The sequence below is a fragment of the Lasiosphaeria miniovina genome, assembly GCF_030549165.1.
Source record: "Lasiosphaeria miniovina strain SMH2392-1A chromosome Unknown B0T26scaffold_9, whole genome shotgun sequence".
Lineage (NCBI taxonomy): Eukaryota > Fungi > Ascomycota > Sordariomycetes > Sordariales > Lasiosphaeriaceae > Lasiosphaeria > Lasiosphaeria miniovina.
Window position 1 is genome coordinate 1,347,158 of NW_026848228.1, and position 13,478 is coordinate 1,360,635.

Sequence of the window (13,478 nt, forward strand, 5' to 3'; positions counted from 1 at the left end):
CGCCCGGGTCAACAACGTTGAAGCCATCAAAACCTCCAAAAGCCCTGAAAACGCGTTTACCGTGGTGTTTTTAATTTTGACGATTTCTTCGTTGCTGAGTCGGCTTCGGAATAAAGGTAACTTGCAAATGCCAACTCTGAGGCCCGGATTTGTACCTAAATTTGCCAAATTTCATGGTAGGCGCCCAGTTGCCTAAATGATCTATCTGTTCAATCCTAATTTGTTGACACAGTGATGCAATTCCCTGGCGTCGACTCTATCAATCTAGTAACCTAGTCTATGTCAACCTGGTAACTCTCGCTGCCCTTCCTACGAGGATAAGGGTCATCTTCACGGGACAGCGACAGCCAGCGCGAGGGAGCCGGGGACGGCGAGGGCGAGGGAGCTTGAATCGTCAGACCAAATCTCGATAAAAGGCATTACTGTGACGGCGCCAGCTCACAGCACCCACTACCACTGCGCTAGAACCCCTAAAAGGATGCTAGAATTGCAAGTCGACAACTTGCAACCTGTAGTGGGTTATAGTATGCTACGGCCGTTGCGCGCCGTGACAATTACGAAGACTGTGAGCGGGAAGGTAGATTGATGATGTGTTCAAGGGTTGTTTGGCAAAGGAAAAGCCTTCAAAGGCCACCTGGCCGCTGCAGACCTTAAAACACCAACTGCGCACACAATTGCCGGCATGTGGAAGTGTAAGTAGTGTCATTTTGACTTTGCCGAGCTTCCTTAGTGCCCGGTATGCTTCCTTAATGCCCGGTAGGCCGTTGGGTGGCTGCCATGCAATACGGCATTTTACCATACAAAAAGCGGCCCTGTGTTGTTGCCAGCTACCAATGACCCCCAGGTAGGTGGGAGGAAAAAAGTGGTGGGTGCGTGCATCAAGGCTCATAAACAATGGCCCTCGACCTCTCCTTTGCGAGGGCCAGGTTGAAGTCTTACCCCAATACCAGTCATTGCTCACCCTCCTATTTTCTTTCATTGTGACCACCTTGATCCGGCGTACCTGCCCTCTTACATCGCTGTTACGAATCCCTGCGGAAATGCGTGAAGGTGGGGCACTCCCTGTTTGGTGTGGACCAATCAGAGGTGTCCCAGGGTCCCGAGAACTTGGGCCCGGGGACACAGGACAGCCCCGGAGGACCGGCGTCCCGGATGCGGGACCACGAGACAGTGGGACCATTGTTATTGGTCCAGTAGATAGATATATACAACAACCGTGCCCACGGTTCTAGATAGCTCTTGCTTGATCTCTCAAGCAAGCAATACACATTCACTGCACTCATACACTTTTTGTCACGCGCATTCACAGGGCAACGGAAATGAAGCATTTGATACAGGGAGGTAAGGCTTGAATTGTCTGAAAAGGTCTAATCTCTTGTTTCCTTTTGCAGGTCCAAAAGTCTCTTTTTTATAGTCATGAATAGTGGCAAAAGCTGGTGGCGAAGAATCACATAGCAGCTTCTAGATCTTTCTTGCTCACTAATCCCAATATTGTGACACTTTTCCTGTCGACACAGACGAGTCACTCCACACCACAAAGAGGCGAGAACTCAGAACAACACCCGCTGCCGGGTTTTGGACAAGCCCGCGATGCACTGGAACCAGGCTGTTGCCGTCTTGGCGCTTACCGCGAGGCCGGGAATGCGCTGCTACGCTTTTCGTGCTCCTCCTTGGTGACCGAGAGGCTTGACAGTGACTAGCCCCCCTTCGGCCCCTGTTCGAGCACGGCACTGACGTGACTCTAGCCTGGTTAAACCCGGCCTGGCACCATCGCCTCACCTTCACCAGATTGTTGGAGGAGTGGGGCCCTACACCCCTTGCTCTATGTCACCTAAGATTTGAGCCACATCCGAGCCATAACCGAGTTGAACCTTAAAAGGCCCTCTATGACGCTCACTTCCTAGTATCACGAAATTTCCTTTGTTTACTTTCAAAACCCTTCAAACCCCTGTCAACTTTGATCACGGGCCAGACTCTACAACAAACATCAGATCAACATTCGATCATGAAAATAGCAAGATGCATGAACACACAAACAACTAACAAACGGGGCGCTTACAGAATGCCTTGAACGTCACCATGGACCCCAAGTCGCCGCCGCCGGCCCAGGCCACGTGCACCACGTGCACCACATGCACTACCTGCACCTTTGCCGACGACTTCTCCAACTACTGGACGGCGGTGCTGTACTTCAAGGCGCGCAACGGCAGCTACCACCGGGTGCCGCTGAAGCCTAGCTTGGGGTTCGAGAAGGCGGCCGGGGGGGGGGGGGGGGGGGGCGGGGGGGGGCAGATCATCTACTACATCCCGCAATCGAAAGGCACCGTGACGGCGTTCAAGCCTGCCCGGATTCCGCATGCTGACGGGCCAGCAGCAGTTCCGGACCAAGCAGGAGGCGTCGCAGTTCCGGCAGCTAACGTACACGTGCCTGTAGACGATCCTGACCCATAGAGGCTGCGGTTCGAATCCCAGCAGCGGCTAGCCGTCTTTAGCACCCTCGACAATACCAGCTCTATTTAGTCGTGGGGCCCGACAGGAATGCGGCCTCCACATGGAATATACGCTCGAGATCACCAGCTGACCGAACGGGGGATGCTCTTAATTGATGACGCGTCCCAGTCGGTGGTCTGTGAGAGAAGATAACTAATTAAACGGTCACGGTCTGTTGGAACAACGCGCTAGTCAGCCACAGATGTGGGGGTGGAGGCGAAGGCAGCCACATGTGGCTGTGGAGGGGCAGGGGCGCAGGGCCACCGAACCTAAATAAGTGGCCTACGGCCACTTCCACCTTCCTTCTTAGAGACACACATAGACAACGAAATCCAACACTTGAACCACCAATATACGGCGAACAGCGCGCCCTGTTGATTCCAGTACCGGTACCTGGTGATTCCAACAGTCACGATATGTGAGATGGCGCCATAATCAATGCTCATTGTTCCGAGCTCTTCAGTTAGACTGGTCCTAGCCTCCAGGGCAGTCTGGATGACCGCGGTCCTCCTTCCCCTCTCTTCCAAAGGAACCCTTCCAAAACGCTCAAAAATCGACGAGCGCCATGCCTGCCTCGGGGTACCTGGTGCCGTAAACCGGGAAGCAGGCCAAGATGTCGTCAATGGCCTTCAGATCCGGGCCCGACAAGTCCACGGCGGCCAGGTTCTCCTTGATCCTGTTGGCGGACCGCGCGCCGGCAATGGGGATGATGAACGGCACGCCGGGCCTGGAGCTCTGGGCCCTGACCCACGACAGCGTGAGCTGCGGCAGCGAGGCGCCCTTGGCCCGCGCGAACTTCTCCAGCTCGCGCACCAGCTCTAGGTTCTTCTCGAAGTTGCCCGGCCGGAACTTGGGGAACACGCGCGGGTAGTGGCCCTTGGGCAGGTCGTCGAGGCTCTTGATGCGGCCCGTCAGCATGCCGGCGCCGAGCGGCGAGTGCGCGACGATGGGGATGGCGAGCTCGGCGCAGGCCGCCGCGATGCCCTTGCTGAACACGTCGGTCGACCACAAGCTGACCTCCTCCTCGACGAGGTCGATCTTGGCGGTGGCGGCAGCGCGGCGGATGGTGGCCGGGCCGGCCTCGCTGAGCTGGATGCCGCCGATGGCGCCCTGGGCCACGAGCTCGGCGAGCGCGCCGACCGTCTCCTCGATGGGCACCTTCTTGTCGACGCGCGCGATGCCGAACACGTCGATCTTCTTGACGCCGCCGAGGATCGCGTTGGCGCTGGCCACCCACCGGCGCACGCCGGCGGCCGACCCGTCGATCAGCAGCTTCTTCATGTCGACCACGCCGCTCTTGATGCACACGACCACCTTGTCGCCGTCCTCGGGGTACTTGGCGAAGTAGCGCGCCAGCAAGTGCAGCGAGTTGCTCTCGGGCGTGCCGTAGAAGTCGGCGGCGCTCCACAGCGTGACGCCCGCCGCGACGGCCGCCTTGAGCACGGCAAACGTCTCCTCGTCCGGCATCGCGGCCTCGTGCTCGGTGAAGCCTGCGGTCTGGTTAGCACGTGCAGCATTGCCAAGCGCGAGTGGGGCCTGTAATCACGCATGAGTCCGAGGCCATTCTGGCTGACCGTCTTGCCAGCGATGGTAGTCGTCATCTTGGAGATGTCGGGATAAATATGTGCGGCAAGCGTCTTGGCGGGGGTTTGATGGTGTTGAAAGCAAGCCTGTTCGCTGCCAGGGACAGGAATGCAATCCCAGTTTTTTTGTCTAAAATTGAAAAACTGGAAAGAGGTGGTGCAACGTCTCGACTAGTTGCGACCTTGGAGGGGGTTGAAAGTGTATTGCTTGGCTTAAATCCGAGCCCCTCAGATGAAGACGCTGGAAGCCATCTGATGGGGATGGAGGGGTAATGCCAATGAGGATGAGGCAAAAGGGCCCCTTCTCGGGGCAAAAGGGTCCCTTCTCGGGAGTCTTCTCGACAATCAATCCAGACAAACGACAGGTCGGGTCCAAGTTAATTAGCTCCTGGTTTGCGTTCCCCTGGTTTGCGGTCCTGCAGGCAACTCCGTGATAGCTCTTCTGTAAAAATTAGCGTTGTCACTCCAAAACTAGTCTAGTCCCGTTGTTCAATTGCGAGAAGGGCTGGCTGTGGTGGGTTTGACGGGGTGCGGACTTAACGCCCAGGAGCTAATCCTATCTCCGGTGTCACTGTGAACGAGAAGCTGGTTGTGTATCATGAAGCTGTGGACTGGAGTAGGCGCGTGGGCCGGAAAAGAGATCAGCGGATAAGCAGATAAGCGGGAGGTTAATTTGGCCGAAGGCACGGGAGGCTCTCAGCCGCAGCCCGATGGACACGTTCACAACATGCGATTGCTGGTTCCACCTTCCGTGCTTGGCAAAACCCGCCGGACGACCTGCAGGCGCCACGCCATGCAGAACAGGGGAAGCCAACGTGCCAGCCGGAAACCGCCCAGCCGGAAACCGCGCATCAGCCCCGAAACAAAGAAAACGCGAGACTTGTGAGGTACAGTGACGTCACAGGTAAACATGGAAACCAGCATTTCAATTTGGCATTGTCAAATGTCAATTGACGATACTTGAAAGGATCGAGACTAGAGGATCGAGACTAGAGCATATCCTCTTTACTAGATAGGATTGATTGCGAGCGTTTAAACCTCCACCTTGAAGCTAATTATGACACTTGTTCTAGAGTTGCAGGTGCCTTAGGAACTACTGCACGGCGCGCTTGTGCAGACGAACTGGCAAAGGGGGCTTCTGCCACATGACGTAGACCTTCTGTCTCTCAATGTCGAAGCCGTCGTCCAGCAGGTCAAAGTCGAAGCGCCACAGCAGCCGCGCGAGGATGAGCTTGGTCTCGGCATACGCCAGATTCATGCCGATGCAGTTCCTGGGCCCGACCGAGAAGGGCTGGCACGCCTCGAGGCGGTCGTCCCTGGCCCAGTCCGGCCGCTCGGCGGCGGCGAGCCACCGCTCGGGCGCGAACCGCGCCGGCTGCGCAAAGTTGCGGGCATCGTAGCTGGCCGCCAGCGCGTACACGCTAACGACGGTGCCGCCGGGCAGCGCCGTGCCGCCGACCACGGCGCCCTCGGGCGGTACCGCGCGCTTCAGCTCGCCCGAGATGGGCGGGTACAGGCGCAGCGCCTCGTCGACCACGGCGCGCAGGTACGGCAGCCCGGCCAGGGGCGCCATGGCGATGTCGGCCTCGCACCCGAACGCGCGCGCCAGCTCGCCGCGCAGCCGCGCCAGGGCGTCGGGCGTCTTCAGCAGCAGGTACAGGCACCCCGAGACGGTGGTGGCGATGGTGTCGCTGCCGGCCGGGATCAGCAGCGCGGCGTTGACCTCCATCTCCTCGACCGACATGGAGCCCTCCCTGTGCTCGTTCTGGCGCGAGATGTACGTCCAGAAGTCGTGCCGGCTCTCGTCGTCGGCCATGCGGATCCGCTGCCGCACCTTCTCGTAGCTGCGCCGCAGGTGCTCCTCGCCCTTGCGCAGGTGCCGGATGGGGCCGAAGGCGAGCACGAGCGGGAAGAAGATGCCGCACATGCGCGCCGTCAGCACGTAGTGCGTCGACTTGAAGAAGTTGAGGAGCAGCGTGACCCACGGGTGGTAGGCCTGGTTGTCGAGGCAGTGGAAGGAGCTGCTGAAGGCCAGGGTGCCGATGATGTCGAAGGCGAGGAACTCGACCCACTCGACCATGTTGAAGGGCTGCGCCTGCTCGCACTTCTCGTCGAGCCGGGCGAGCAGGAGGTCGATGTGGTCCTGGAAGTAGTGCTCCTGCTCCCGCAGCGCCTTGTCCGAGAAGGCCCGGCTGAGCGCCGCCCGCTGCCGGGCGTGGTCGTCGCCGCTGGCGGTCAGCAGGTCCGGCACGCCAGGCCGCAGCTGGCGGTAGCCCGACTTCTTGAACTTTTTGACGCCGGGGTACCCGTAAATCTCGCGCCAGGCGGTTGGCTCCGTGAAGGAGACGATGTCGGGGTTGACCCGGACGACCGGGCCGTATCTGGCGTGGAGGTCTCGGACGGCATGGGACTCGCGACCCTGCAGGCTCATGGCGATGCAGGGGAGAAAGGAGAACTTGCGCGCGGGCGGTCCAGGGACCTTGGCGAGGGGGCTGATGGTCGTGGCATAGATTGCGTAGAGCAAGTAATAGGCCAAGTACTGAATTCTCGTTAGCTTCGAGGGGCCAAGGGTGGCTGTTCTCGTATTTACCAAAGCGGCCGCCATTCCAGCGGCCTTTATGGGCGATATATCCCTTAGGTTCGTCCAGCCCGAGTAAGGAGAATCCATCGTGGACAGGACACTTGGTACAAGACCCTCCGCTTTGGTGTTCTCCGCTTTGGTGTTCTCCGCTTTGGCTGTTCTCCGATTTGGCTGTTGAGGCACTCAACAACCAACGGTGAGTTGCAAATTGCTGTCAGAGTGAGATTTGCGAGCGTTGTTTTTTTGCACTAGAAATTGTAGATTTAGTTGTGGGATACTTCGAGGAGTGATGACTAGCGATCTGGATTACAGGGGACTTTCTTTGTGCAGCCCAAACCAGCCGGCATAGAGATCCAAAACGGTAAACCCGCCGGCCGTCCCGAACGTGTAACTCCAACACCAGCTAGATGTTTTACGCCGGCATCACGGCAATAAATTGAAGGCCAATCATTGAAGGCAATCATTGAAGGCCAATCATTGAAGGCCAATATTGACGGCCAATATGAAGGCCAATATTGAAGGCCAATATTGAAGGCTAATCATTGAAGGCAATCAATGACTAGGAATGAGACACCGCGGCTTAATGGGCCGAAGTATCTGCCTAGGCACCTACCCACTGGTAGTACCCAGACACTGCAAATCAGATACGATATAATAATCGTTCCAGGCACACAACTTCGGACTGGGGGTGGTTGGACAGAGTAACAATCAGCAGTTGACGGTCAAAATGTCTGGAACAATCGACACGCACCACCATCTCATTCCCCAGCGGTTCAGGGACCGTAAGTTCTTGAGAGTCTGAACATGTCCCCGCCGGAGTCTGCTAAACATGCTGGGCAGTCTGGTTCGCCAACATCGAAAAGGCGCGCGGCCTGGTGCTGCCGACGTGGGCGCCCGAGGGCACGCTCGGGCTGATCCGAGACGTGGGGCTCGCGGCGGCCATCCTGTCCATGGGCCACCCGGTGCACCCGTACGTGTCGGACCGGAGCCAGATCGGGCCCGTCTGCCGCGAGATCAACGAGTACACGGCGCGATTCCGCGACGAGCACCCGGACCGGCTCGGCTTCCTGGCCACGCTGCCGCCGCTGGACCAGGCCGAGGCGTGCATCGCCGAGATGGCCTACGCCTTCGACGCGCTCAAGGCCGACGGGGTCGTCGTGTTCAGCAGCTACGCGCAAAAGTACCTTGGCCACGCCGACTTCCGCGCCGCGTGGGCCGAGCTCGACCGCCGCGGCGCCGTCGTGCTGGTGCACCCGGGCTTCGAGGGCATGGAGGCCATCGACGAGCCGCGCTACCTGGCGCCGCCCGTCATCGACTGGACGCACGAGACGACGCGCACGGCCGTGCACCTGATCTCGACGGGCGTCACGCGGCAGTTCCCGGCGGTCAAGATCATCCTGTCGCACGCCGGTGGCACGCTGCCGTACGTGGTGCGGCGCGCGGCCAACCTGTGCTGCCGCATCCGGCTAGTGGCCATGACCGAGGACGAATTCGTGGCCGAGGCCCAGCGCTTCTACATCGACGTCGCCTTCAGCTCGTACGACCCGCAGCTGCGCCTTCTGAAGGAGTTTGTCGAGCCCGGCCACGTCCTGTTCGGCAGCGACTTCCCGTGGGAGCACAGCGACGTGGCCGCCGCGCAGCTGGCCGCCACCGAGCGCGTGTTTGCCGACGAGACGCGCGAGGCCGCGCTGCAGCTGTTCCCCCGCCTGCGCCAGTACCATGGCAAGCAGTAGTTACAGTCAAGCGTTATCAGTCAAGCGTTATCAGTCAAGCAGTTATAGTCAAGTAGTGACTAGTCAAGTGTTATCAATCAAGCAGTTATAGTCAAGTAGTGACTAGTCAAGTGTTATCAATCAAGCAGTTATAGTCAAGTAGTGATAAGTCAAGTGTTATCAGTCAAGCAGTTATAGTCAAGTAGTGATTAGTCAAGCGTTATCAGTCAAGCAGTTATCAGTCAAGCAATTATCAGTTATTAGTCGAGTAGTTATTAGTCAAGTAGTTATTAGTCGAGTAGTTATTAGTCAAATAGTTATCAGTCAAGCAGTTGACTAACAAGGCCGGAAATAATTATCGTTTTTGTATAACGTGGTCTGTCCTATCTGCCTAGGTAGGTATAATTACAGTGAGTGAGTGAATAAGTGAGTGAGTGAGTGAGTGAGTGCTCGTGATGAACAACTATGAGCTTCTAGAGGCCCCACTTGTGCCAAATCAATAGAAATAAATTCGGACGAGGAAAGATAACCGTGCTGCATCATGAAGCTGGACGCAGCATCCGAGCCCACCAAAGCGAAGCTCGCACGAATTTTGGTGGATACCTATTACCTAGGTAGCGGAGTAAGGCCTTCATCTTATCTGGCCCGTGATCAAAGTTGATAGTGCTTGAAGGGTCTTGAATTGTTTGTCTAAATCTAGGGTGGGCGGCGATATATTCGATACCCCCGTACAAATATTCGGCGAATATGATGCACCAAAACTTAGCGAGATGAGGACTGCTGTTGCGGGTACCATAGGGGGCGAAGCTGGCAGCAAAATGTAAAGGGAAAATACCCGCTGTAGCTTAGCACCAGCCTGCTAACTTACAGTATTCATCTCACTAATATTTAGCGTTTATCCCGCTAGAACTTCTATCGATTTCAGCTTATCATATTCGCCAAATATTCGTACAGGGGTGTCGAATATATCGCCGCCCACCCCGTCTAAATCCAATCTAATAATACAGGAAAGAAGGCCTTTTATGCTTCCAAGAAAAGGGCAAAGGAAACCTGGTTCAATAGTCTGTTCAGTCGCGCTACGTAAGGGACTCAGCCGTAGCAAGGGAGAAAAAAGAGGGCATTCGGAAGTCCGGGAGCCCGGAAAAAGGGATCAGGGCTGAAAGTCACGAATGAAGGAATATGCAGTGTTTGGAGGGATATGCAGGTATGTGGCTCAAAAGTGGCTCAAACGTGGGCGACATCTTATCTACAACTCCTCTGAATATGTCTCGACAAAGGATTGGGTAACGTATTTTATAAGCGAATGCCCCATATAAGCGAATGCCCCACGCCCCACACAAATCAGCACCTCCACCTACAACACCGCTTTTTTCCACCACTCGAAATGCGGTCGCCGTCAAAAGAAGCCAGGCTAATCTTGGCCATTCAGGCTCTCGAAAAAGATACAGATCTTACTATTCGAGGCGCTGCTAAGATCTATCAAGTCGATCCTAAGACTCTTAGGCGCCGACGCGCCGGCCAGCCTTCACGACGCGATATTCCAGCCAACTCGGAAACTTACGGATCTAGAGGAGAGTACGATTGTTCAGTATATAAGCGAGCTTTGCACACGCGCATTTCCTCCTCGGCTTCGTTTTGTGGAAGATATGGCCAACCGATTGTTACGCGAACGCGACGCGCCCCCTGTCGGTAAGCTCTGGGCTCACAACTTCGTCAAACGCCAACTAGAGCTCCGGACGCGTTTTTCGCGTAGATACGACTACCAGAGGGCTAAATGCGAAGATCCAGAGATTATTCGCGAGTGGTTTGCCCTAGTACATAACACCAAGGCCAAGTACGGCATCCTTGACGACGATATGTACAATTTCGATGAGACTGGCTTTATGATGGGTATGATTACTACTGGGATGGTTGTTACTACCTCTGATGGCTATGGGAAGGCTAAAAAAGTCCAACCTGGCAATCGTGAGTGGGCTACAGTTATCCAAGCAGTAAATGCTCAAGGCTGGGCTATCCCACCATTCATCCTCTTAAAAGGAAAATACCACCAGAAAGGCTGGTATGAATGTGGCCTTCCGGAGACCTGGTACATCGGAGTAACCGACAACGGCTAGACTACAAATACGAAAGACTTAGATTTTATCAAACACTTCGATCTCCATACAACATCTCGTACAAAGGGGAGATACCGGCTCTTAATTCTTGACGGCCACGAAAGCCACCACTCCGACGATTTCGAGAACTACTGCAAGAAGCATAACATTATTACACTCTGTATGCCTCCGCATTCCTCACATCTAGTCCAGCCATTAGATGTTGGTTGTTTTGGGCCATTGAAGAAGGCCTACGGCGATCAAATCGAGGGGTTAATGCGTATGTACATCACACATATCACCAAGGTGGATTTTCTCTATGCATTCAAAGAGGCATTTTTCATCGCCTTTATCGACCAAAACATCCAAGGAGCATTTGCTGGAGCTGGCCTTATACCGCATGATCCAGGCAGGGTACTTTCTAAGATGACTGTTCGGCTTCGAACTCCAACTCCGCCAGCCTCACCACCAAACACCGCACTACCTTGGCTATCTCAGACTCCACAAAACGCCCAAGAGGCTAACTCACAGAAGGAGCTTATTAAAGGCCGGATATCTAACCACCAAGGCAGCTCTCCGACACCTATGCTGACTGCTGTGGACCAATTGGCTAAAGGTACAATGGCTATGATGCATGAGGTGGCCCTGTTACGTACAGAGGTCTCGGCATTACGAAAGGCCAATGAGGAGCTTAGTAAGCTACGGAGGGCTAAAAAAACACGTCTACGGCTTGGAGGGTCTCTTACTGTACAACAGGCACAGGATCTACTAGATCAGAAGGCCGTGGGTGAGCAGTTAGCCCAGGAAACAAGGCAAAGTGGTGGTAGTGCAAGGGGGGCTCGTACGAAGGCTCGGTGTTGTGGTGTGTGTGGAAAGCCTGGCCATAATGCAAGAACCTGTCAGGAGGCTGGAGAATTGTCTGGTTTATCTATTCCTAGTTCAATTATTGTCATTTCCTAGTGTTGTGGTGGAATAGTTGTAGATAATTGTGGTATAGTGTGGGGCGTAGGGCATTCGCTTATATGGGGCATTCGCTTATAAAATACGTTAGTTCAAAATCTAGACTCTAGAGATGGGGATTACTCTAGACTCTGGATTAGTAGATAACATTTCAGCTTCGGTCCTTGGAATGCGGTTCGGGAGAGAACGAGTTTCGAGCGCAGCGAGCAGCTTGCCGCAGGCGCCCCCGAAGGGCTGCCGGAGGCTAAAAAGAAAGAAAAGGGCCGTCCAGCTAACGCCATTCTGACTGGTAACACCATTCTGACTAGTCAGGGGACGTATTTTCAATTTATATATATTGCTTGGACTCGGGACTGTGGCTATAGCGGACACATGGTGTTCTTAATCTATCCTCAACTAGTCACTGGGCCGGCTGGCGGCGCTTGTACTCGCCGTTCCTGCGCGCCAAACACATGCCGACCGTCTCGCGGACGGTCTGCTCCAGGCCCTTGTATCCGGGCTGGCCCCACCACTTGCGCAGCAGCTCGGCGCCGAGCGCGTTGTCGACGGTGCTGATGTCCAGCAGCTCGTGCGGGTCGGGCTGCGGCAGCTGCGCGTCGGGCAGCGCCTTTTGCATGGCCTCGATGACGAGGCGCCAGTTGAAGGGCGAGTCGCACGCGAAGATGCGCTGGCCCTTGACCGTCGCGTCGATGGCCGCCGCCACGTGGATGCGCGCGTCGTCGACGACGTCCACCATGTACACTTTTTGGGGACTGTCAGCTGCGAACACCCCCCGGCCCCCCCTCCCCCCTTTTCTACGTACACATGCACGTACACATCACGTACACATCACGTACACATCACGTACACATGCATGTAGAACAGGAGAGAATGTGTGAGGCGAAACTCACAGGATGGAATGGGCGGCATCTTGCCGTCCAGCAGGCCGAGGACCTGGGCTCCGCTGACGCCCACGGACCCCTTGGCGCCGCCAAAGTTCATGCCGGGGTTGACGACGTTGACATCGAAGGGGGGCTTCTGGCGCTCGACAAAGCGCCACACGGCGCGCTCGGCCTCGACCTTGGCCGCGCGGTAGACGTTCATCTTCCAGTCGAAGCCCATGGCGGCCTGGCGGTCGGGGGGCGTGTCGCGCACGAGGTCGAGCGCGGCGTCGTTCCAGGTGTCGCGGCCCACGTGGAAGCGGACGCCGGGCCGGGGGCTGGTGGCGGCGCCGGTGCTCGAGGTGAAGACGACGCTCCTGAGGTCTGGGCCGGCGGCGAGGGCGGCGTCGAGCACGTTGAGGCTGCCGCGCACCGTGGGCGGGACCATGTCGGCGGGGCGCGCCGAGAAGTCGTGGATGGAGGCGCAGTGCACGGCGGCGGCGGCGCCGCGCATGGCCGCGTGGAAGGCCGCGTGGCCCGCCATGTCGGGCACCACGGCGTACTCGAACGCCGCCGGCGAGCCCAGCAGCGCCGCCACCTCGTCGCCCCGCGCCGCCGACCGCACCGTCCCGCGCACGCGGAACCCGGCCTTCAGCGCCTCGTCGGCGACGTGCACGGCGATCATGCCCGACACGCCCGTCACGAGGATGGTGGATCCGCGAGGGATCCGGAGGTCCTTGGCCGGCACAGACGAGTGTGTCATTGTGCAAAGCTGTCAGGGGCTCGGACTGAAGATTTGGTCTGATGGCTGCGGCAACGACAAAGAAGGACAAACGACACTGGTGGCTGCGGCAACGACAAAGAACGACACAAAGAACGACGTGACGATTGCTTCTAGAGTCAAGGCCCTGCAATAGTACAAGCCGGCCCTACAATAGTACAAGCCCTACAATAGGACAAGCCCTACAATAGTACAAGCCAGCTACCTTGCTTCTCGACCTACCCACATTGACGGTCCATCTCCTATCTGTCCTGGCCAAGCCACGGATTGCATCGCACTCAGCTCTGCCCCTCTCTGCAGCACGACGTGCCGGTGTACGGGCTTGGTTGGCCATGCCCTGCCGCGCTGGTGTCGCCCATGCGTGCTTACGGAACGCGCCGGGAGACGTTGGCAGCGCCGGAAATCCCCTGTGGTGACT

The 13,478-nt window shown here is 56.7% G+C and overlaps 6 protein-coding genes across 6 annotated transcripts; 2 read left to right on the forward strand and 4 right to left on the reverse strand.

Annotated features, from left to right (window-relative positions):
- Window positions 1-2,079: 2,079 nt before the first annotated feature.
- On the forward strand, window positions 2,080-2,434 carry B0T26DRAFT_757924 (uncharacterized protein; the record flags this gene model as incomplete). Its single annotated transcript, XM_060446327.1, has 2 exons — window positions 2,080-2,243; window positions 2,341-2,434. The coding sequence occupies 2 exons, from the start codon at window positions 2,080-2,082 to the stop codon at window positions 2,432-2,434; spliced, it is 258 nt and encodes an 85-aa protein (XP_060289618.1).
- A 602-nt stretch (window positions 2,435-3,036) lies between these two features.
- Window positions 3,037-4,091, reverse strand: B0T26DRAFT_744895 (putative aldo/keto reductase; the record flags this gene model as incomplete). The annotated part of the gene is made up of 2 exons (XM_060444470.1): window positions 3,037-3,980; window positions 4,037-4,091. 2 exons carry the CDS (start codon window positions 4,089-4,091, stop codon window positions 3,037-3,039), a joined length of 999 nt encoding a protein of 332 aa, XP_060289619.1.
- A 1,075-nt stretch (window positions 4,092-5,166) lies between these two features.
- Window positions 5,167-6,741, reverse strand: B0T26DRAFT_757926 (cytochrome P450 4F3 omega-hydroxylase; the record flags this gene model as incomplete). The annotated part of the gene is made up of 2 exons (XM_060446328.1): window positions 5,167-6,612; window positions 6,664-6,741. The coding sequence occupies 2 exons, from the start codon at window positions 6,739-6,741 to the stop codon at window positions 5,167-5,169; spliced, it is 1,524 nt and encodes a 507-aa protein (XP_060289620.1).
- A 27-nt stretch (window positions 6,742-6,768) lies between these two features.
- Window positions 6,769-7,469, reverse strand: B0T26DRAFT_735400 (uncharacterized protein). The gene has a single exon (XM_060443238.1). The coding sequence runs from the start codon at window positions 7,116-7,118 to the stop codon at window positions 6,948-6,950; it is 171 nt and encodes a 56-aa protein (XP_060289621.1). The 5' UTR covers window positions 7,119-7,469; the 3' UTR covers window positions 6,769-6,947.
- A 63-nt stretch (window positions 7,470-7,532) lies between these two features.
- On the forward strand, window positions 7,533-8,387 carry B0T26DRAFT_660008 (uncharacterized protein; the record flags this gene model as incomplete). Its single annotated transcript, XM_060438992.1, has 1 exon — window positions 7,533-8,387. A coding segment is annotated over one exon (855 nt), but the record flags the coding sequence as incomplete, so codon positions are not given.
- A 3,432-nt stretch (window positions 8,388-11,819) lies between these two features.
- Window positions 11,820-13,042, reverse strand: B0T26DRAFT_659727 (uncharacterized protein; the record flags this gene model as incomplete). The annotated part of the gene is made up of 2 exons (XM_060438973.1): window positions 11,820-12,171; window positions 12,306-13,042. 2 exons carry the CDS (start codon window positions 13,040-13,042, stop codon window positions 11,820-11,822), a joined length of 1,089 nt encoding a protein of 362 aa, XP_060289623.1.
- Window positions 13,043-13,478: the final 436 nt, after the last annotated feature.

Coding starts and splice junctions, on each gene's coding strand:
- B0T26DRAFT_735400 (XM_060443238.1), bottom strand. CDS start 7,118: ATGATTGCCTTCAATGATTGGCCTTCAATTTATTGCCGTGATGCCGGC.